Source organism: Rhinolophus ferrumequinum, chromosome 10, assembly GCF_004115265.2.
Source record: "Rhinolophus ferrumequinum isolate MPI-CBG mRhiFer1 chromosome 10, mRhiFer1_v1.p, whole genome shotgun sequence".
Lineage (NCBI taxonomy): Eukaryota > Metazoa > Chordata > Mammalia > Chiroptera > Rhinolophidae > Rhinolophus > Rhinolophus ferrumequinum.
Window position 1 is genome coordinate 69,888,761 of NC_046293.1, and position 23,420 is coordinate 69,912,180.

Sequence of the window (23,420 nt, forward strand, 5' to 3'; positions counted from 1 at the left end):
TTCAAACAAAATATTCTTATCAAAAATCATTAATCAATACTTAGAAATTGTTATTATTTTAATTTTTGTGTTGCTCAAATAAATATAGTGAAACAAGACAACCACAAATTTAAAATAAGAAGTTTAGTTTTCTCTCTAGAAAATCATAGAAGGGATTTCACTCCTCTCCTTTTTCCTAGAGCATTTACTTTGGAAAATTCCAGGGTGCCCCAGGGAATTCAGAGGGACATTGCAGGATATTTTTAATTTTTGAGGGAAACACAGTGATATTTGATATTTACTGGAAACCACATGAACTACTCACTCAAGGTAATGCACAGTTGCAATAAGAAACATGGCTACACTCATTCAGTGACATCACATCTTTGCAAAGCGGGGCTTTCTACAGTCCTGTGATAAAAAGCAAGTGCCACGTGGAACAGAAAGTGAGGGTGGCAGCATCCTAAACAATTCTAAGGTTTGAGAGACTGTGCAGTGCCCAAAAGGTGTGTACATCCCATTAGGAAGTAATTATGGCTACTTAAGAATGAAACAAAAATGCATTTTCTTTCGATTTATATGTATAATTTTTTTCAAATGGCCATTAAGGTGTTAGGAAGTAAATACTCATTAAATTGTTTAGACAAAAGTATATTATAAATAGAACTCATGGGTATTTCTATTGATATTGGAGTGCTGTGGAAACTGTACTAAACACTATGAGTGCACTGACACAGAAGGTTGGGGAACCTCTGAGTTAGCAACCTGACCAAGGATATGGGTTGTCATGCATAAAAAAGAAATTTAATAGAAACTTTCTGAATGGATTCCTATTACCAGTTTCTAGCTCTCACCTAGATAAGTGGTCTGTCATCATTTGCTCTGCAACAGTCTGTTTCTTCTTCTCAGCAGCCACCATTTCCTAAGAAGAGAAAAATAAAGAAAACCTCATTGTCCACAAAGCAGAATAATACTATAATTAACACAAGAATCCTAAAATATAAACCATTCACAGTACATGAGGCTAAAACTGAATTGGAATTATTACAAACAAAATCCTGCCATCATTAATAGGATAATAGTATTTTCTATGTATATAATCCATTAATAATACTTGATCAAATTTTCTCACTCTTACTGTTTTGACTAAATGATCTTCATACTATTTTTGCTTTTTCAACTCATCCAAAAGTATTTTTACTGCATTTTAAATCATGTCAAATTGATCTGTAATTATTCAATTCCAGTTATATTATCATGTAACTATAATCACTAAAATGTTTCTTTTGAAGGATAGAGGATGTTAAAAAATTAAAAAGTCAAATAAAGCTTATTCTATTTTTGGAACATAAATTACTGTCTTTCCCATTGATCAACCTAACAAATGAAATCAAGTAAGCTACTGTTGCTTAATATAGAAGCTTTGTAACTTTAGAAAGAGTGCTTTATTTGAAACTGACAAAAATTCAAATAAGAAAAATAAAAAGCATATTATAGAAACAAAAAGTAGAAATTCCTAATAAATCTAGAAAAGTTGAGCACAATCATTTAAATGTTAGTGTATAATTGAAACTAGATTTCTGTTTGGTAGAAATTTAAGATGTATACTTTACATATTTTACAGATGTACACTTATATATCCAGAAATGTCCCATATAAAGTTGATATCATTTAATATATAAATGTATCTTCTGTTGTTTAAGCTCATGATACTTCACAATGATTTTTGTTTAGTAATAAATTTAAAACAGCAACTAAAAACTTAGAAAACTGTCTAATTTACAGGTAAAGTAAGGTACATATTATATCAAAGAGTGATACAGAAAGTGGACACTCACAAAAACATGAAAATTATTTATAGAAAAGATCGATCCGCCAGAACATAGATGTAAAACCCAGAAATAAGCAACAGAGGTGAGATTAATGAGTATAGAGCCCATGCAGAAAGCCCACCTTGGGTGCTGACATCTGTGGTGGCTTATACTTTGTAGGAAAGATAGAACCAACCTCAGGCACATTGATTTATGTAAACATAAAGCAGATTAGAAGCAGAAGTCACACTAATTCAAAAAATCTGATACCATTGAAAAATGAAAAGCAAAGCTTCTATCTTCTAATATGGACATAGAAAACACTGGCTCACTGCTTCTGCTGTTCAGTTAAGAAGTTAAAAACTATATTAAAAATTTTCCACCAACATTTTAAAAATAAATCAATACTAATATTTGATGCATTCAGAGTACTCACATAAACATTTCCTTGAAAAACACAGGTAGATAATGGCTACTACAATCAACTAAAATGTACTTGATGGTAAATTTAGATATCGTATTTCCACTAACAAAATAATTGTAAGGAAGAGAAATCCACTAACACCCAGATGGCTTTGGATTATACCAAGAATAATACCCAAAGGGCATTAAGGATTGGTGACATGAATTTGAAGTGTAACTTCAGGAACACATCAAAATAAGCATTATTTGGGACACTGTTTTGCCTTATAAAGTAGTTTCTTTTCTTCAGAATAATCCTTCTAATACTCCTTATTCTATTAAACATGAATATCTAAATAATAATAGGCTAGAAAATAATATGTATGTGATTTTAGTAAAGGAACTATAACAAATTAGCAGCTTGGGATATCCACAGAAAATCAGTCCACCGAGATTACGTATTGCTGTCAATTCACGAGACAGTGATTCGGGATAAGTGTGATCCAAATAAAAATGATAAAGTAACTGGCTAACTGCATATTGCTTTATTATTATTTAAGCCATCCAAACCAGAGTTTTCCCAACTTTTGAACCAACACACACCAGTATTCCATCAACCCATTACAGGTGCACATAAGATACTAATCACCTGGGAGAATATGGAGTGACCAGTAGACTCCCACTTCCAGGGGATTGGTCAGATTACCCCAATATACTATAGAAATGGGTTACTTATCTATTTGTATCAGAACTGGTTAAGCAATACTAATTAAACAATATAATTGATTTTGTAAAGGATATAATTAACAGTTAATATTGAGAGTCTAGAGTTTTGCTTCCCTTTCCCTAAAGAAAATTTACTTTATTCCTGTCATTAAATGGTATGAATTTCTCTAGTTTTATTAGGTTGCGATTCTCAAAACAATAACCAAAACTACTTTTGGGGAGAAGAGCAACATCAAATGAGTCCACTGATAAAAATAACAACCAATTAACATTTGGACCAGCATAAACAAAATTTTTACAAACTCTCAGAGATTCAAGACAATTTCTCCACAGTAAATAAACCAAACATCAATCATTTGTAAAAATGAGGGCTCAATTTGCACATTCATGAATGTTTACCTCAGTCCAAATTCAAGTTTGGAAATTATTTATTCAAGTGTAAGTTATAAAATCTTGGAGGGCAAATTATCTCAATGGTGTATCAAATAAGTAAAAATAATAATAACTTACAGCATCAGATTTTCTTGTACTCTGCTGTGCATCGTAAGGATTGTCTGCATAACCCTGCTGTAAGAGGGCTTTCCTATCCAGAGTTGTAAGATCAGTGATTGCTTCTTCCCCTTGTACACACTATGCATGAAAGCAATAAATTAACTCTCATACACATACTTAGAATATTTGTTTTTAACAAAATCAAGGATTAAATAACCACTGGACACGTCAGTGGTTATTCACATAGGGGTGAACACTACAGGCTCTGACGATCAGATTTCCTGTTTGCATCCAGCTCTTCCAGTTTCCAGCCAGATGACCTCTCTGTGCCTTGGTTTGCTCTTCGAAATGGGAATCAATAACTACTTCACAAACACACACAGTAAAAGATCAAATGAAATGGCACATGTCCAAAACTTATAAATGTATCTTTCATACAATAAGTACTAAATAAAAAGTAGTAACTATTATAACTATTATTTTCTATTTGAATCTTTGTAAAGTTAATAAATGTGGGCATGCCTACTGCTTTATAAAATTAAATTTGGAGATAAAATACTAAAATATGAGGTGTATCCTTTGAGGTAAATATCCTTTGGGGTCCTAAAGAGATAAACACTAAATTTTTCTCTGAATATAAGATGTGCTTCTATTCCCTTAACAACAACAACAAAAGAAGTGTCCCAAAAGGATAGTAACTTTCAAAAACTAAATAGATTTCAAGAGTTTTTCCCCCAGGGTTTGTTTTTACTTCACATCTTCCTTGAAAGGTCCATCTTCATACTCTACTTTCTTCATGGCCTTTCATTACTACTTGAAATTTTATTATACATTTGTTTATGTTTTGTTGCCTGCTTCTACTGCTATAAGTTCATGAGGAACCTTGTCTGCCATTTTTATTTCTGAACCCCTGGTGCCAGGATAGGACCACATTGAGTGAGCACTAGATAAATATTTATTCAATGAACGAATAATGAATCTTGTCTAAGTATTAACTATTGGAAAATCAATCTAAAAGGATAATTTATACTTCTATTTATTTACCTGCTAATATATTTGCCAAATTTTCTTTCAAATGTAAAGCTCTGGATAGTGTTTAGGTTGGAACAAACATTCAAGAGCACTTTTTATTTCAGCTTGTTTTTAACCTTTTACAAAAGGGACACAGCAGTATTATATTTCCACTTGGTATGTCAGACTTAACCTCCTCAAACCAGACTACCTCATGGTCTTCCCCATCTTGCCAATTGCTCAGGCCAAAAGCCTTAGAGTCAGTCTTCATCTTCCTTTCTCTAAAACCTACAACCAATCCATTAGCAAATATTCTCAGCTCTCGCTTCAAAATCTACTCAGAATCTGGCCTCTTATCAGATGCAAAAGGGTTGTGAAATTATCCTGCCTACTACTAGATACTACATTATTATATGTGTGTACTTTGTTTGGATCTGGGAATCTTTTAAAATTTACTTTTTTCACTTACAGTTAACAGTCAATATAATTTTATATTAGTTTCAGATGTACAACATAATGGTTAGACAATTATATAATTTATACTAGACTTCCCGATTAGTCTAGTAGCCACCTGGCACAATACGTAGTTGTTGCAATTATTGACTATATTTTCTATGGTCTCCTTTACATCCCTATAACTATTCTGTGACTACCAATTTATATTTCTTAATCCCTTCACCTTTCTCACCCAGCTCCCCAAACCCCACCCCTCTGGCAACCATAAGTTTGTTCTGTGTATCTATGAGTCTTTTTCTGTTTGGCTTACTCATTTATGTTGTTCTTTGGATTCCACATATAAATTAAATTATATGGTTTTGTCTTTCTCTGTCTGATTTATTTTATTAGCATAATACCACCCAGGTCCATCCATGTTGCCACAAATTGTAAGATTTCATTCTTATGGCTGAGTAATATTCCATCATATATATGTACCACCTCTTCTTTATCCAATTGTCTATTGATTAGCAGTTAGGTTGCTTTCATAATTAACTATTGTAAATAGCACTGCAGTGAACATAGGAGTGCATGCGGTATATATTTTCAAATTAGTGTTTTGGATTTCTTCAGACAAATACAAGTGGAATTGCTGGGTCATGAGGTAGTTCTATTTTTAACTTTTTAAGGAACCTCCAAAAACAGTGTTCCTTTATACTGTTTTCCATACAGGCTGGTTTATTATTATTAAGAACTGATATAATGGGTTTAAACCATTAAGCCAAATGAAGTTGATTTATATTGCAATGTAAGTAAAATAACCAATCACATGCCTTCTGTCCTAGTCTTCAGCCTACCAACTGAAGCAGTACTTTATCTGAAGTTTCTTAGTCACCAAAAAGGTAGGTCTGTTAGTATCAACAAGAGAAGATTTTGTGGAGAAAAATTACTTGGTTACATTTTCCACGTGTCTATTTTTATCTCTCTAAGGCATTCAATCTCTTCAGATAAAAAAAAAAAAAAAAAAACAAGCAAATCTTTGACAAAACAATAATTTAAGATCACACTATGTCGTTGGGTATATTCTTCCTTTATCACCAATATCTGAGGAAACAAGCAATATGATGCTGTGGTTTATATAAAACAAGTAAAAAGCTACACAGGGAAGCTGAGTCTATGAAACTAATATGTAGTGTTTTACACAGGCCTGGTCCATTGTCAGAATCTAATACCTGTTGTCCTTTTACATGACGTTGGGTTGTCTGCATGTTGCAATCTACATTACAATCCGGGCCCCGCCGAGTGATTCCAGATTGGGTTACAGAAAGCATCATGTGGTGGTTAAAACTCTGCAGCAGAGCGCAACTCCAGGCCTTCTTCTGCAACCCAAGGCTTCCTGGCAGGCTACTCCTGCTGCCAGGCCAGCCCCCATTGTGGCCCTGCCCTCTGCGGCCCAGACTGCAGCCAGCGCATCCCGCGGTGGGCTCGAGCTCCTGCGGGAGGATGGAGCCAGCGGAGAGCGTGGTCCCCAGGGGGCCAGGGAAGGCAGGCTGGCTGAGCCGTTACCGGTCTGCGCACTCAGGGCATCCTCTGTGTCCCGCCATGGCTCTCGGGAAGAAACTAAGTTGCTTATGGACCTTAGGTCTCTGTCTGGTAGCCAGTAAGCCTTTTTCCCTCCCCTCCATCACAGACCAGAGTTTCATAGACCAGTGTGTCAAGGCTCACAACGAAATGCGTGGCAAAGTCCAACCCACCGCGGCCAACATGAAACACATGGTGAGAAAGAACCCCGCTGGGATCTTATTTCTCAGGTTTACAATAAGGTACCTGGACGATTAATTTCATGGACACATTTGCATGAATTCTGTCTGGATTTTCAGTATGCAGTTAAAAATCACACTTGGGCTGGGCTGTCTCCTCCAGGGACATGAAGGGAATGAGAAAGGAAAACTTGAAGCTGTTCCTAGCTTAGACTTCAATATGTGTATACACACAAAAACACACACACACATATGTGCTATGTAAACACATACATATACTCTATTTTCCAGGGAAAATAATGAATAGATAAATATAAATTAATGTAAGTTTACATTGCTACCTGCAGGAGACAGGGAAGAAAGGAAAAGGGTGAAGGAGACATGACTGGAAATGAGAATCTTCTTTGATTTTAGTCTGCTTTATAGTTGGACATGTGAACCTGTAAACGTTTTTGTTATTTTTACCTTATACATTGTCTGGTGCTCTTCATTTCTTTGAGCAGATCCATATTTCCACCTGGTATCATTTTCCTTCCGCCTAAATGACCTTAACATTTGTTATGCTGTTGGTCTGTTGGTACTTAATCCTATCAACGTTTTATGTCTGTGAAAGTCTCTATTTCTCCTTAATTTATGATACAGACTATCACTAGGGGCTCAATTCTAGGTTGAACTTTAAAGATGTTGCCCCACTTCCTTTTATTTTATTACACGGTGTTTGTGAAGAGAAATCTGCTGGATTATTTTCTTTGTTTCCAAGTACATTATATGTATTTCTCTTCTGGCTGCTTTTAAAAATTTCTCTTTGTTCTCGGTTTTGAGTAATTTGGTTATGATATGCATTGGTGTAGTAGTGTTCACATTTTCTGGGGTTAATTGAGCTTCTTGGATACACAGATTTTAATTAAAAATAGAACAAATTTAGCGTTTGTATTTTCAAATATTAAAGACTCCAATTATAAGTATATTATACCATTTGAAGTTGTCCCACATGACTGATGCTCTTTCCTTTTAATATTTTTTTCTCAGTCACTTTGTCTACTAATTTTAACAGGTGTGTTACTTCTGGTTCAATTTCCATTGATTGATTTTTCTCTTCATTTCACATTGCATTTTCTTGCCTGTTTGCATGCAGATAATGTTCTATCAGATACCTGATCCTGTGCATTTTACCATGTTGGATGATGGTTATTTTTGTATTTCTATAAATATTATTCTCTTATTTTTCTCGCATGCATTTATGTTATTTGGCATTTTGATCTATTTGAGACTTGTTTGAAGATTTGTTAGGCAGGAAAAAAGTAGTGGTTTAGACTAGGGATAATGATCTCCCTCTGCTAAAGAAAGATGCTTCTGAGTATTCAACACAATTCCTAAGATTACAAGGTTCTCCAGTCTGGTTAGTGGGAAGAGGCAATGGGCCCAGTGCTGTGTGGTCATTAAGTATATGCCGTCTTATTCTTTTAAGTGATTCATTTCCTGAACTTGGGTATGTTCCGCATCTGTTTGTGCTGATCAATACCCTGCTAAATACTCAAGACAATCTTGTGAACATCTTTGGAGCTCTGCCTCTGTGCAGGTGTCTCCTTTCTGGTACTTCTTTATGGCCTGCATATTGTCTCAAGGCAGTAAGCTATGGCAGTATAGGTCTCACCTTGTTGGTTTCCATCCTCTCAGGGTTCACTGGTCTTTGTTGCCTGATGTCGTGTCTCTTGACAACTGCTTTTTCACATATGTATTTTATTTTTATTGATTCAAGTAGGAAGACAAATTGGGTCCTGTTACTCCATCTTCACCAAAAACAGAAGTGCTAAGTCTTCATCAGAGGTTTCTCCTGTCTTCCACTCCTGAATCACCCAGGAAAACTAGGCACCTCTGTCTATAAATTAGGCATCAATGTCTATAAGTGTCAGAAGATGATACACACTGATGTGTTAACAAGTAAACCTTGAAATCATGCAAGCTAGTTTTTCATTTTTCATTTTTATTTTTTATTGACATATAATATTGTATTAGTTTAAAATGTAATGATTTGATATATGCATAAATTGCAAAATGATTATAAGTTTAGTTAAGGTCTATCACCTAACATAGTTACTAATTTTTTCTTATGAAAACTCTTAAGATCTAATAATCTCTTAGCAACATTCAAATATATAATACAGTATGGTTAACTATACCCACCATACTGTACTTTAAACCACAAACCTTGTTTATCTTATAACCAGAAGTTTCTACATTTTGACCATCTTCATCCCTTTTACCCACCTCCCACCTCCAGCATCTGGCAACCATCAATCTCTTCTCTGCATCTATGAATTTGATTTCTTAAGTTTTCACATATAAGCGACATCATATGATATTTGTCTCTCACTATCTGACTTATGTCACTCATCATAATTCTTCAAAAAACATGGGTTTAGAATATAACTCACAGCACTTTCCACATCACCTCTTCTCCATGCCCTGCCTTGGGCTGTTTATATCTTGGTTCCTTCATGTTCACACATGTCCTTCAGAGTTACCAATGCGAAAGCTAGAGGACTGCACAGGAGTTTGTATGATCAGAACTACAGGTGATGTATGTCACTCCCATCCTTATCTGGCCAGAATTAGTCTGATGGCCCTAGCATGCTTGCATGAACTGGCTCCACCACAGACTGCTTTGATGCTCACCAAATACTGTCTTATACTTTTCCTTCCATATGTAGAACAAGTTCAAGGCTTCGCACAAAGAATAAAACCCAATATCCTGCCCAGTCACTAAGTCTAATATCACTATGTGGTTTGCAACATTCTCTCCAACAAGGTTGGTTGTGGGTACTCTTGGCCATGTGACTGTGTCTATCTATCCTCCACATAAACAATGTTCAGTGTTAGCACAAAGACAAAACAAACACTTGCACTCAGAAAGTAGAAGGATGGGAGCCACACAGCAATCATGGTTTCAGAGCAATCTGGCAATCTTTAGAGTAGTACTATGAAGATCTGCTATCCTGAGGGTCAGAAAAGTTCTTTGACTAGAGGTGATGGGAGTTCCCTTGTCCTTTGTTTTCTGTGGCCCCTATCTTCTCCCTCTGAAATGTTCCTCCTTATCCATCATCTTCCGTGGTCCAATTTGAATTGGGCAATAGGAAGTAGGCCTCTATGAGGGCTGCATAGCCTTCTCAGATTTCTTTCTGCTCACAGAAGTTTAAGGTACAAGGATCAGTTAAACTATACAACACTCAAAAACTTTTTTCACAATAGGTTTACAGTATCTTTGGGACTACATCTCTCTCAAAAAACCTGGAGGTCTTTAAGCTATTTGCTTCCAATCAGTTCCAACTATCAATACCAACACATAAAGTACAGTTTGGAAATATTTTCAAGTCTTTCTTTGCTTTCTCACCGTGGTGCTTTTTCTTTTTTTTTTTTCTTTTTTTTTTTTTAATCTTAATGCCAGTTATCTTGAAACATGAGTTTTGGGGAAATGAGTACACCTTTAACCTATCCCACTTGCTGAGGCACTTTTTAGTCAATCAAAAGTATTTTCTTGGGATCCCATACTTCATCTCCTCCTTGCTCCAAGCCATTTTAATTACATGAAAGTTTTATGACATTCATTTCTCAAAGCCTTTTTACAATCTTTTATCTTATTATATGTTATACAGAAGCAGTTTCTTTTCCATTTTACAAAAGCCCCACATTTCTTGTTTCTCCTTTTATTCCTGCTTGCAAATTGGCCACTTTTCTACTTTAGTAAAATCTTTTTGAACCCACATTACAACCAACAAGCACCATTAATGTTCTCTTTTCTAATCTCTGATTTAACCGTCAAGATCAATGGACTCATGGTCTGCCTCCTAAGATACAGACCACATTTTTTCAGATGTTTTGACCCTGAACCACATGGATTGCCATCATTCTGCCTCTCACATAAGTTTCTTCACTGCTTGCCATCTGTTGAACACATGGTTCAGACAAGTTTGTCACTAACGTGGGTTAGAGGAAGAATAAACATGGAAGCCCACATACAGTCTCATGGTTTGCCCAGTAATTAAATCTTGATTGAGTAAAGAATATGTGGCTTAAGGATTTCATCTAACTTGTTAGGATGGATTTGGATTTGATCAGAATAATTTTGCTCACTTTCATACGTTATCAGTAACCAATCTTTTTTTTTCAAAAATAATCAAGCTATTAAAATTAAAAGGCAAAGTTATAATGGGTAAATATCAATTTTGAGTATTTCAAATATTTCTAATTTTTTAGAAAATATAATTAAGTCTTCTATGTTTTTATAAACATTCAATTATTTACCATTGCAGCATTCATACCCATCCAATGGCCAAAGTAAAGAACGGATGTCATGCTTCATAGGGTAACACAAAAATCTACTTTAATCCCTACCTAATGGTAATGGAAATTCTTATCATTGCAAAGTGTCACCCTTATCCCCAAAATGGGAACAACGAGAAGTGAGGAAGCAGATCCTGAGTAGTATTGATAAACAGTATTATATTATGTAAGAAGATTGTTGTCCTGCTGAAAGGAAAGATTTGACAAGTTGATCTATTCTCTTACCTCAGAGCTTCCACAGTTCAAAACATTCCTAGAGTCTGAACCAGTGTCTGTCTCCAATGTCAACAGCAACAATATTCACAAACCTACTTACCATTTATAGATGCCACATGTTCTACAACCATGTGACAAAAGATGCAGACATTCAGTGTTGTGGGTTACACTGAACCCATGCTAAGGTTAGAATGAGGGGAATCTTTTGTTTTATAATAAATTGTGTGTGTGTGTGTGTGTGTGTGTGTGTGTGTGTGTGTGTGTGATTAATGGCCTATAAAATCAGTGCCCAGAGCAGGGATTCTTCCTACCTAGGTCTCAGGGCAGTATGAGTTTAGATTTTTATTATGGTTGCATCTTATTTCTAGCAATAAGTTTTATAAAAGTCTAGACTAGACTGTGATATGAAATAAACCTTGAAATCTCAGTGATTTAACTAAACAAAGTTAAATTTCCTGTACAGGTTGTAGAAAAGGTTAAAATTCAACCTCTCTTGCTAGAATGAGTGGGTGCCCACAACCTCAGGTAGTTCATTGACAGGCAGTATAATGAGAGCTCCCAATTTATTCATTGGCTAATTGATTTACCAATGTGAAGAATAAGAGAATATCTACTGATTCTCTTGCCATTCTAAAGTAACAGGGTTAGCATCCTTTAACTTTCTTTTCATTTCTTCCCTACTTCTTATTGAATTAATGACATATATATTCAAATTGTTGTTCTTAATTGCAAATGTTTGTTATGCAGGAGGTAAATAATAAAAAGACAAACAAAATTTTAAGATAAGTGTTGTCAAAGTTGTGGAGAAATTGTAACCATTGTACACTGTTGATGGAAATGTAAAATTAGGACACAGCTGTGGAAAACAGTATGGAGATTATTCAAGTCACTAAAAATACAGCTACCATATGATCCAGAAATCCTACTTCTATCTATACATCCAAAAATATTTAAATCAGGATTTTGAAGAGATATCTGTGCTCCCAGGTTCATTGCAGCACTGTTTACAACAGCCCAGGTATAGAAACAACCCAAGGGTCCATCCACGGATGAATGGATAAAAAAAATATGGTATATACATAGAATGGTATATTATTCAGACTTAAGAAAGAAGAAAATCCTCCCATTTGTGACAACATGGAAGAACCTTCAGGACATTATGGTAAGTGAAATAAGCCAGTCACAGAAGAACAAATAATTCATTATTCCACTTATTTGAAGTATCTAAAATAGTGAAATTCATACAAGCAGAGAATACAAGCAGTGGTTGCCAGGGGCTCCAGGGTGGGGGGGAGGCAGGGAATTGGGAAATTGTTATTCAAAGAGTATAAGGTTTTATTTATGTTAGAGGAATAAGTTCTAGAGATCTGCCATGTAGCATAGTCCTATATTTCACAATACGATATGGTGTACTTTTTGTGAAGGTAACTCTCATATTAAGCGTTCTTAGCACAAACACAAACAAAACCAAGAGGACACAAGGAAACTCTGGTTACATCTGTTACCTTGATTGTAGTGTTAGTATAACGGGTGTTTGTATATGTCCAAACTCATCAAACTGTACACGTTAAATATATATAGTTCTTTCTATATATTAAATCTCAATAAATCTATTTTTTAAAGTATTATTTTGTTATTTGAATTATTTCTTACTGTCCTTTCAGGAATTTGGAACATTAACTACTGTACTATTGTTATTGTGCAACATCATTCTCTCTATATTATCCATGTATGGTATAAATTCTTCAGTAGCACATTGGCACATCCCAACATCCTCCACCCCTCAATCACATGCACCAAATACTGCTTCTTCCATTGGCACAACTAGAAGCGTCATGATTTTATAAGCATACTCTTAAAAAGATAGCATGGGCAACTCTCCATCAGACAAAATTATTTATAATTATCTTTGTTTTTAGTTTATAGTTTAAAGAATTTCTTAGTGGGTGTTCATTTTCCTCCTTGTGTAGAGGAGCTTCAGTTATACAGATGTAATTGATAATATGAGGGCTTGTGCTTCTAGAATGTACTGGACTTAGGCTAGGCATAAGACAGGTGATCCGGCTTTTAAATATTTATGTCTATAAACGTCACATTCTTCTATTTAAAAGTTATGGAAGAATATTGCTCAATAATATTCCCTTGGGCCAGAGAATTAATAGCAGTCAAGTTTTGGGTGACAGCATTGCCAGATATAAGGGGTCATTAAAATATTTTTTCTAGAAAGATTTTTAATTACATTGTTCAGTCAGGAAAAAAATGACCTTTATTTATTGAGTCCTTGAGAATTCTAAAATGCAAGTATTTGCTTTTAGTTATATACACATCTAGATAATTATAATTTGTACAAATTATGTGTGTTTGAGCAGGTTTCAAATATATGTTTCGAATGCATACAATACCTTAGCTATCGCGTACTAATTCCTACTCTTTCATGGCTATAGAGTTTACCACTTGGATAGTAAAACTAGGTCTTAATTGCAATGATGGAATCATTTTCTTTTATACCACACTTCGGACAAGGATGACTTGGTACAAGCTACATTAGAACTATGTTTTAATTAAGCTACTCATTATTTTTTCCTTTCAAAGCAAAGGATTTTCCCAATGATTTAGGCAAAAGACTAGGATTCTAACAGCTTTAAGGAGGTAAAATTTTCTAGAGTCTATAGCTAAGTTGATCTATGTTGAAGAAAGGAATGAATTGCGTAAGAGCTATAGCTATGATTATAGTAAGTGAAAAGGCCTGGCTTGAAAAATTTGTTGTTTGTTGTTGATTTCTTGTATGCTTGGTTCCAGAATTGTATCTGTCTTCCAGTAACTAAGAAAAATGGAGGTTCTGTCTTTATGGTATGTTATCTGTTCTAACTACACATGATTTCTGGTGCAGGGTGGCATATGAGAACTCATCGCTCAGTCTGTTCATTTTCTAGAACAGTAAATTATGAACCATCCTCTGGGAGCTGCTGAAGTCTCTCTTGGCTACTGTAATCAAACTTGTTGGTACAACTATTTTTGTAGTTTGAAGGAAAGTAAGAGATTAAAATGTCAAAAAAAAAAAGAAGAAGAATACAGGAAATTACCAAATGAAATAAGTAATATGAATTTCAATCTACAATTTTAAATTGGGACTAAAATTGCATTTCTTTGTTTATATCAATTTCAGTAATATTTGTAGTCCTCACTTTAACAGGAGATTAAAAATGGAATCTTTAATATTTGTAGACTACTCTGCCCCCATTATTATACACAAAACTTGGGGTCTTTGTTCCAAAAGACAGAAGAAACATATTTAAGAATCAAGTCAATAATCATCATTATCTTTCCAAACTAGTCATGATCGGGATGCCAAAGAGGCTGCCCGTCCAGGTCTGGACAAGCTACTGCTCCCACGGCGGTCCTAAGGCACAGAAATCTTGGAGGCTGGGAAAACCATGTTAGAAATCCTAACTTCCTAGAACACTGTCCTCCCATGCCCTGTGATATCTTGCTGTATGTTGAAGGTTCTGATTCTGGTAGTAGCTCTTATGGTTAGCTTCTTAAGCTTTCTACTATGCCAAATTCTAGAGGCAAGGAATTATAGGGAGTCTATCTACCTGTTGGGAATATGTTCTTTGGAGTTCTGGAAATAGGAATGGGAAATGCAATGACCAAGCTCTTAAAGAAACATATGCCCAAGAAGATGGAGCAAATTCATTTGCCCTATCTCTCCTGTTAAGTACAGCAGCGAAAAATCTTGTATAGTATATTTTTAAAAAGCTAATATAAAAAGATTCTTAAAGTGGGAGAGAAGAAAGCAGACAGATCAACTAGCGTCTACAAGGTTCAAGGAATGATACAAGGTGAGTTCCCTGGATTTCCTGTTTGACTCTTGTACATCCTGGACTAGGTACTAAACAAGTTTGAATCCAGAAATGTTAACGGATGCAGAGAATAAAAGCCTCAAGAAAAGCCTGCTTCCTCTTGCCAGAGAACCAGGAAAGTGACAACCTAGTAAGGCAGACACCGTTTTTTACAATCACCATCCTAGTCTGGACAAACACCACAGGAGAAAACAACAACCCTCCCAACATTTTCAGCAAAGGCCAAGGGAAGAGCCTCGACTACCAGCCTGGCCTGACACAAATGAAGGACCACTCTCACCTCCTCTCCACCAGTGTTCTGTCAGAGGAGGCTAAGTGAAGAGGCTTCCAGGCCCCACCAGGCAGTAACAAGGTACCCCGCCTGCCCTGCCAGTGCTGAGTCAGAGCGTGGAGCCTGGACTTTCACTACCATCCAGCAGCAATAAAGGTGGTCCTCACAACAGCCCCTTCCCCAGGGTGTCCGTGAAGGCCATGTAACGACTTCCAGCCCCATCTCAAAGTAATGGGGTACCCCTTCCTCCACTGTGGTGTCGGCACAGGCCAAGTAGGGAGCTTAGATTTTCATCCCCACTGGTGAGAAAAAGGCACTGTCTCTCCCTGTGGGATAAAGTCAACAGAATCAAATGGAAGCCTGGATGTCCATCTCCTTCCAGTGGTAAGCAGTGTCCTTCGCACAGTGAGGCTAAATAAGAGTGAGTGGGGAGCCTGGACTTTCACTCACCAACCAGTTATACAGGGCTTTCCCCCAATTGGATGAGTGTCAGGGAAGACCTATGAAAGCAGGAGGATTAAATAAGGTCTAGAGTCTCATAACATAAACCTCAAAATGTTAAGGATACAATAAAAAATCACTCATCATACCAAGAACCAGGAAATATCAACGTGAATGAGAAAAGATGACAGATGCTAACACCCAGATGGCACTGATGCTAGAAGTACCTGACAAGGATTTAAAAGTGGGCATCACAAAAATGCTTCAAAGAGCCATTACAAAAATGCTTAAAACAAACAAAGAAATGGAAAGTCTCAGCATGGAAAGTGGAAGCTATAAAGAAGATTCAAATGGAAATTATACTATGAAAAATATAGTAAAAATTTAAAACTCATGGTATTGGATCAATAGCAGAACGAATATTAAAAAGGATAAAAATCAGTGAAATTGAAAATAGAACAATGGAAATTACCAATCTGACCAGCAGAGAGAAAATGGACTGAAAAAAATGAACAGAACATCAGTGACCTATGTGATAATAACAAAATATTTAACATTCATGCCGTTGGAGCGCCAGAAGGAATGGAGAAAGATGGAGAGGAGGAGAAAAATATTTTAAGAAATAGTGGATGAGACCTTCCAAAATTTGGATAAAAACATAAGCAGTAAATTTGAGTGAAGACCAAATATGCCCAAAGAAATTCATGCCAAGATACATCATAATCATACTTCAGAAAACGTAAGACAAGGAGAAAGAAAATCTTAAAAGCAGCTGGAGAAAAACAACACATTGCCTATAGGAGAACAACAATTTCAATGTCATCAAATTTTTCATCCAAATCCATAGGTGCCAGAGGAAGTGGCACAACATTTTCAATTTCAATTTCAATGACAATTTCAAAGAAGAGTCTTTTAAAAATTCTACCCAGAGAAAATATCTTCAGGAATGAAGGTGAAATTAAGGCATACTCAGATTCAAGAACTAAGACAATTTGTCATAAGCAGACCTACTCTAAAAAAAAAAAAAAATAGCTAAGGAAAGATTATCAAACAGTAAGATAATAATAAAACAAAGACTCTTGGAACTTTAGGAACGAAGAAACAAAAAGGCAAAGAGTAATAATATGGGTAAATACAATAAACTATTCTCCTCTTATGTTTTCCAAATTATGTTTGAGAGTTGAAGCAAAAATTATAACATTATCTGATATGGTTCTTAATGTATGCAGATATTTAATACATATATTTAAGACAATTATATTATTGGTAGAGTGAATGATAAAGGGACCTAAATGAAAGTACACTGGCCCCTCTTTATCTGTGGGAGATACATTCCAAGACCCCCAGAGGATGCCTAAAACCACGGATAGTACCGCACCCGATATACTGAAATTGTGGATAGTACAGAACCACAAATGATTACACACACACACACACACACACACACACACACACACACACATTTTATGTTCAGGCCTTTCACCCACAATTTTTTTTTTTCCAGATATAAGACTTCTATCTCTTTTCAAGCAAGCCTGTATGGTTGTCTCTCATTGCTCCCCTTCCTGTCCCCAAAGCCCCTCCCGTTTACAATAAGAAGAAACACTCTATAGCTTACAGAGTGCCTAAGTTTTGGTGGCTAACTTGTAACAAGTCAGAGTGCGGGCAGAAGGGTCAGTGGCCTCGATCCACCTGGGCATCCAGTAATGGGTCAGCCAGTCAGCTCGGCCTGGGTAATGGTGTTCAAATATTTGACGGTAGTAATAGCCTTCTTTAGTTTTAGGTGTATTGAAGGGAAATTCTTCGACTGCAGTTGCCATCATTGCATCACTAACCTGACGTTCAATATATTCCTGTAATATCCTAAACCAGGAATTCCTAACTGAGGTTATGCCATCACTGAAGGCTTCTTTGGGTCAGCAGAGACTCTCTGTAGGTAACAGATTGGAGTCTTCAAATGTCTCTCTCAGGAGATGTTTTTCTATCCCATTCTTGGGATTTCTCAGGTCTGGTGGCAGAGAAAGTAATAGGGATAAAATCAATGATCTAGGAATGGGACCCTCAATTCAAGGCTATGGACAGCAGTAGTTCGAGCTGCACGGAGAACATCAAACAAATGGAGTTCCTTCAGAAGGCTTTCACTCTCTTCCTCGGCTTTTTCAGGAGAAGGAGCCTTATGAAAATACATGTATCCCTGAGTTAGTTCATCTGAACCTTCTCCAGAGAATATCCCCACACTCTCGGTGTTCTTCCTAATGTACTTGGAAATTAAGTACATACCTACTGAAGCACACACTGTTGTAATGTCAAAAGAAGTTTCCAAGGAAAATGTGCCTTCATCCAGGACCTGAATACTCTCCTCAGAGTTAAAGAGGACTTCATGGTGTTCACTCCCAGTATAATTTGCCACCTTTCTAGCAGCTAGTGAATCAGGACTATCTTCCACGCTAATTGCAAATGTCTGGAGAGAGTACTGTACTTGGGCCTCTTTGAGCTGCTTCAACAGGATCGCAGCAAACAAACTGGAATCCAAACCCCCTGATAAAAGGCAGCCAATCCTTCCATCTGTCATCAAACGTTTCTTAATAGCATTGTCAAAAAGCATCCAGAGGTTGCTCTTCACAGTTGCTAGCTCAAAACCTGGAAACAGTTTCTCCACACTGTCCCAGAGGGCATGCAGAGGCTCGTCTCTGCAGTGATGGTATTTAACCATTTCCCCCAACACAAATTTGCCATTTGGCTTTAAATCCAAAACTTCATAGCGTCCAGGGGAAAAGGGCTCCATTTTTTAAAATCGAACTGTGGAGTGCTTTAAGTTAAGAAGACCATAAGCTTCTGAAGACACGGCCAAAAATCCATCTTCTGTCATGGCTTTAAACAAACGTCTGACTCCATAGGTATTTCTGCCCAGGAACACTTTCTTATTGGCTGTACCCAGTAAAATACATGCAAATACCTCATCCAATATACAAACTGTTTGCTCAATTCCTCCTTTGTCATAAAGATGAAGGATTATCTCACCATCCACTTTGGTCTGGTACTCAAATTCAAAATGGTGGTGCCGCTTTTCGTGGTTGTAGATTTCACTATTGTAACAGACACAAATAAAGATACTTCTTCACTCGAATTGGCTGCATTCCAAATTGCGGGTCCACCACCGCCAACCAATGGAATCTAAAGCAGCAGTTGGTATATCCACTGACATTCTCAAAACGGAATGCATCTGGACCCCTGTGTGCAACCTTCATAGCACTCAGACACTGAACAGAAAGGCAGTCTTCGCTGCCAAAGAGGGCCCAAATGCCACACATGGTTCAATGGAACTACCGCTCTTCTGGGCAGGAGCAGATCGGGTGAGCAGATGAGCAGGTGTCACGGAGCCGGGCTGCGGACTGCAGGAGGACAGGGGCCACCCACAAATTTAATACCATTTCCATCTTAACTAAGTATTTATTGCACACTGCGGCCATAACTTCTGCAATTTGAGGTGTGGCAAAAAATCAGCACAAACTTCTAATTCCTTATTCACAGTTTCACAGATAAAAGACTCATTTTTACCAACCTCAGCATACAATTTTTTTTCTTTCCTTATTAAGAACTTTCATATTTTCACTTAAAGGAAGTATTGTATGGCTTCTCTTTGGCATATCCAACTTTGAAGCATCACTACTCTTGCACTTTGGGGCCACTATGAAGTTTAAAAAAAGGGTTACTTGAATAAAATACTGTCACAGTAAATCTGATAACCAAGATGTCTACTAAGTGACTAACGGGCCGATAGCATATACAATACAGATAGGCTGGACAAAAACCTGAGTCACGTCTTGGCAGGACACAGCGGGATGACATAAGATTTCATCAAGCTGCTCAGAATGCCATGCAATTTAAAACTTATGAATTGTTTATTTCTGGAATTTTCCATTTAATATTTTTGAACCAAGTTTTACTGCAGGTAACTAAAACAGTGAAAAGCAAAATCACAGATAAGGGAGGACTACTGTGATATTTCTACACTTTATGCAAACTAGTAAAATGCTGACATTGGATTGTGATTTGTTACATATATTATGTAATACCTATAGCAACCATTAAAACATCTATATAAAAGTATATACCTAAAAAACACTATGGACAAATCAAAGCAAAATTCTAAATAATGATCAAGTAACTCACAGGAAGGCAGGACAGTGAAACAGGAATGAAAAATTAAATGAAAAATTAAATGAAAGATTAAATGAAACCAATGAAATCATAGAGTCATACTCTAACTTATCAAAAAGTACATTAAATGTGAATAGTATAAATACAACAATTTAAAAACAGAGATTGGCAGAATGGATTAAAACAAACAAACAAACATTAGCCAACAATATGCTATAACCAAGAAACTCACTTCAAATATAATGATATAGGTAGTTTAAAGTAAAAGGATAGAGAAAGACACATCATGCAAACATTAATCAAAAGAAAGCAGAAGTGGATTTATTAATATCAGACGAAATAGAATTCAGAGCAAAGAAAATACTAGAGACAGAGAATGGCATTACACAATGATAAACTGATCAATCTATCACAAAGAAATTGTATCAAAAATTTGAATTCCCCAAATAACACACATTTAAATTACAGGAAAGAAAGCCAGTATAACTTTAAAAAGAAATAGAAAAGTCTTCAACTACATTTGGAAATTTCAATACACTTCTCTCAATAATCAGACAGAAACTCAGTAAGGATAAAGATAACTTAATATTATTAAGAAACTAGGATCTCATTGATATTTATAGATCACTCCATTCAACAACTAGAGAATACACATCTTTATCAATAGGCATCTTTATCAAGTGCCTATTGCACATTTACCAAGATTGACCGTATCCTGAACTATAAAATAAAAACTCAACCAACTAAAGAGAATTGAAATTATATAGATTATGTTCTCAGAACACGATGATATCAAAACAGTTATCTACAGCAAAAGATGACAAGAAACTTTTTAAGTACTTGGAAATTAAACATACTTGTAAATAATACATGAGTCAAAGAGGAAGTCTCAAGGAAAATTTAAATATATATATATGTAATATATTATATATAATATATATGACACATAATATAATATGTATAATATGTAATATGTTAATATGTTATATATTATGTATAATATATGTATAATATATAATATATATATATATATAAAATGCAATATATTAAAACCTACTCAGTGCACTAAAGGAAGTGCTGAGAGGGAAATGTGTAGCCCTAAGTGGTTATATTAAAAAAGAGGGAAGCTCTTAAATGGATAATCTAAACCGTACCTATAGAAACGAGAAAAAATAAAATACATGCAGGAGGAAAACAACAATGAGGCAGATAAGACAACAAATCAACGAAGTTGCAAACAGAAAAAAGGATATAAAAATCAATAAAGTAAAAAGTTGATTCTTTGAAAGGATCAATATAAAAACAATGGCACAAATTACCAATACCAGGAATGAATCTGGGATATAATTTTAGACCTTGCACACATATACTATGGACAACTCCACACACATTTGACATCTGTAAGCAGAAAGAAATTCCCTTTGTCCTGAACTTTATACCTTATTATAAAAATTAACACAAAAGGAATCACATATAAAAGTTTTATAGTTTTAGATATTAAATGCAAAAATCTAAAACTATAAAACTTTTAAAAGAAAAAGGGGAGAAAGTTCTCAGGACCTACAGCTCAATGAGGCTTCCTAATATGGTGGATAAGTTTGATTAAACATGACACCAAAACCACAGCAATAAAAGAAAAACTCAATAACTTGACCCTCGTCAAAATTTCAAAATTAAAAACTTATGGTCTTTAAAATACTTTGTTAAGAAATGAAAAGACAAGCTACAGATGAGGCAAAAATATATACAAACCACTTATCTCAAAAAAAAAACTCCTACCTAGAATACATAAAGAATTCTCAAAATTCAACTGTTAAAAAAAAATTCAATTAGAAAATGAATATTGAACAGACATTTCACCACAAGGATATACAGATGAAAAATAAGCACATTAATATATGTTCAACATCCTTAGCCACAAGAAAAATGCAAATAAAAAGAACAATATGTGATAACACCACATACCAATTAGAAATAGTGCCAATACTAAATACTGGACAAAATGTGGAGAAACTATATCTGTCATACATTGGTGGTGGAAACATAAAATGATACAACTATGGAAAATAGTTTGGCACTTTCATTCTAAAAAATTAAATGTATGTTTAACCAAAGACCCAGCAATCCCATTCCTGGGCATTTTTTCCTTTTCCTTTTATCTTAGAAAAAGGAAAACATATTGCTACACAAAAACCTGATCACACATGTTCACTGCAGCTTTATTTGTAATAGCCCAAACTTGTAAACATGCAAATTTCTATCAATAGGTAAACATTAAACAAACTATAGTACATCCATACCATAACATAATTCTCAGCAATAAAAAAGAATAAATTATTGACATGGGAAACAGTGTGGATGGATTTTGAGGGAATTATGCTAAGTGAACAAAAAGCCAATCTCAAAATATTTAGAGATCCAAGATAGCAGAGTAAACACTATGCCTGTGTTCTTCCATGAATACATTAAAATTACAACTAAATTATAGAACAATCAACCTGGAGAACCATCTGAAGTCTATCCCAACAAGAGTCCTATAACTAAAAATATAAAGAACACATATGGAGACCAGTAAGAGGGGTGGAGACACAAAACAGGCCCCACACCTCTGTGTGGTGGTTGAGAATCAGGAGGGATATTTCAGGAACATGGAGGCTCCCCCCACCTCCCGGAGCAATGAGGGACCCCAACCCCACACCAGGCTCTCCAGCCTGGAGTACTGGTGCCACAAAGAGGAGGCCCCACAATCTCTGGCTGTGAAAAGCAGTGGGGATTCAGACTATCTGGGTGGGAGGGAAGGCTGTGGGAAACCGAGATGTCCTCTTAAACACCCAATGCACAGACTCACTCACAGGCTCTCACCGTGGGCTCCAGAGGAGGGACGGTGACTTGGGGGGTGTCAAAGGCATATGGGGGGCAGATTGAGGTGTGAGGCTTTTGAGGCAAGGGCTAGAGAACAGTCAGCATTTTCCCTGTGTTGGGCCCTACTCCCATGCAGCCAGCAGGCAGGAACCATCTTTCCTGTGTTGAGCCTGCCCCCCACAGGCCAAATCAGAACCTGCTTGGTCTGGTGAGTTCTGCTGCTTCACTCTGGTGACTCACCGGGACCCACCCCACCCATTTCACCCAACTTAGAGGCACTTTATTGGTGAGCAGCCAGCCCTGCCCCCATTGCACTCTTTCTGGGAAAACAGAGTCCTGCAGGCCCCAGTCAGGCAGTGACTGGCCTCAGTGTACTGAAACTTTCACTTAGTAGCTCCAGGCTCAGCACTGGCACCAAACCAGAATCTACATTAACCTGGTGACCACAACTCTTTCCACTCTGGTGACTCCCTGAGACCCTGCCTCACCCAACATGCATACCGAACTAGGCTTTACCAGCAGCTGAATCTTAAGAGAGCTGGCAGGTGGCAGCAGGCCTGCAGGTGTTGTCCTGACTTTTTTTGAAGTTACCCCAGATCCAAGACTGGTGGCAGACGTCCTTGGTTCACATTATGGCCTCTCCCATGCA

The 23,420-nt window shown here is 36.3% G+C and overlaps 1 protein-coding gene and 1 pseudogene across 1 annotated transcript in view; one reads left to right on the forward strand and one right to left on the reverse strand.

The window, feature by feature from the left end:
* The first annotated feature begins 6,458 nt into the window (after positions 1-6,458).
* LOC117028855 (GLIPR1-like protein 1) overlaps positions 6,459-23,420 on the forward strand; it is a 35,470-nt gene continuing 18,508 nt past the window's right edge. The window contains exon 1 of the mRNA XM_033117698.1: positions 6,459-6,632. Within this exon, the coding sequence (XP_032973589.1) occupies positions 6,459-6,632 (174 nt within the window). The remainder of the gene's footprint in view (positions 6,633-23,420) is intronic.
* Positions 17,374-19,059, reverse strand: LOC117028258 (asparagine synthetase [glutamine-hydrolyzing]-like; annotated as a pseudogene).